The 1,167-nt window shown below is 51.0% G+C and overlaps 1 protein-coding gene across 1 annotated transcript; it reads right to left on the reverse strand.

The window, feature by feature from the left end:
- Positions 1 to 277: 277 nt before the first annotated feature.
- Positions 278 to 958, reverse strand: H310_01341 (hypothetical protein; the record flags this gene model as incomplete). The annotated part of the gene is made up of 3 exons (XM_008864420.1): positions 278 to 572; positions 678 to 865; positions 917 to 958. The coding sequence occupies 3 exons, from the start codon at positions 956 to 958 to the stop codon at positions 278 to 280; spliced, it is 525 nt and encodes a 174-aa protein (XP_008862642.1).
- Positions 959 to 1,167: the final 209 nt, after the last annotated feature.

Below are 1,167 nucleotides of genomic sequence, written 5' to 3' on the forward strand. Positions count from 1 at the left end.
AAGACTAACTGGCAAGAACACTCGACCGGCCTCTGATTGGTCAGAGCCATCAACACATCCTCAGCGTGTGATCGACTGATTGGTCAGAGCCATCAGCATCCTCAACCAATTATACCGGCTAGGGTTTCTTCTACCTTCGCAAGGTGGGGGTTCTCCAGAATGGCTGACGCCCGGCGACCCTCCGCAGGGATCAGCCTATGTTGGGTCGGGACGTGGCTTTCATTCCCACCACTACATACACCCCAAGCCATGTCCCGCAAGGCATTCGGCTGGGCCCTTACGACTCTTCGGTCGCTTTTTTGATCGCCGCATGCAGGTCTAGTATGTGCGTTATAGACCTCAATTCGTCCACATACTTTCTCACGACCGCAGGGCATTCTTTCATGAGCTTTCTGAGAGGTTCCCATGAAGACTCAATGTCCTCAAGGCCTTCCCAGAACACTTCGAGCATGAAGTCATTCACATCCGGGACAAACTTGTGTCCCGCGATGGATCGAACCTTCAGCATGATCCCTTGTTCGGACACGTGTTCTTCAGTGACTTCAAAGCTTGACTCCGCATACATCTTGATCCTTGACAAATGTGCTTCACGTTCTTCGTGGATGATCAAGTACTCTATTTTGACAGAGAACTCGCCAACTGCCTTGACTCGGTAGGGTCCCAATCACGTCACCAACTGCTTGGGAAGACTGCGCTCGTCGACTCGGGACCATAACACGTAGTCCCCTTTGGTCACGTTGCAGTTTTCATAGCCTTCGGTCTTCATCATGGCCTTCAGGACGCGTTGTTCGTTCTTGCTCATAACTTCCTTGTGGATCTCAAGAAGACTTGCACGGAGTTTGTTTAGATTCCTCTGGATGTCCTTCTATTTCCAGGAAACGTCACAGAGTTCACGATCGACACACATCACTCGAACGCCTAACGGGGTCACGGGTTCGAGCGTCGTCAACAATTCCATAGGCGATTTGTTCGCAAGTGAGGTTGCAGTCGTCTGGTTGAGATTTGCTTGGACGACCGGTAGTAGGTAGTCCCATTCCTCGTGCGCCAGTTTGTACACTGGCATAACATAACCCGCATCACTTGAAGGATATCGCGGTTCATCCTTTCGACTGTGTCATTGCGCCTGGGGCAGTATGCCAAGGTAAAGTCATGCTGGACTTTGAATTT

The sequence above is a fragment of the Aphanomyces invadans genome (assembly GCF_000520115.1).
Source record: "Aphanomyces invadans strain NJM9701 unplaced genomic scaffold supercont1.2, whole genome shotgun sequence".
NCBI classification, from domain to species: Eukaryota; Oomycota; class Saprolegniomycetes; order Saprolegniales; family Verrucalvaceae; genus Aphanomyces; species Aphanomyces invadans.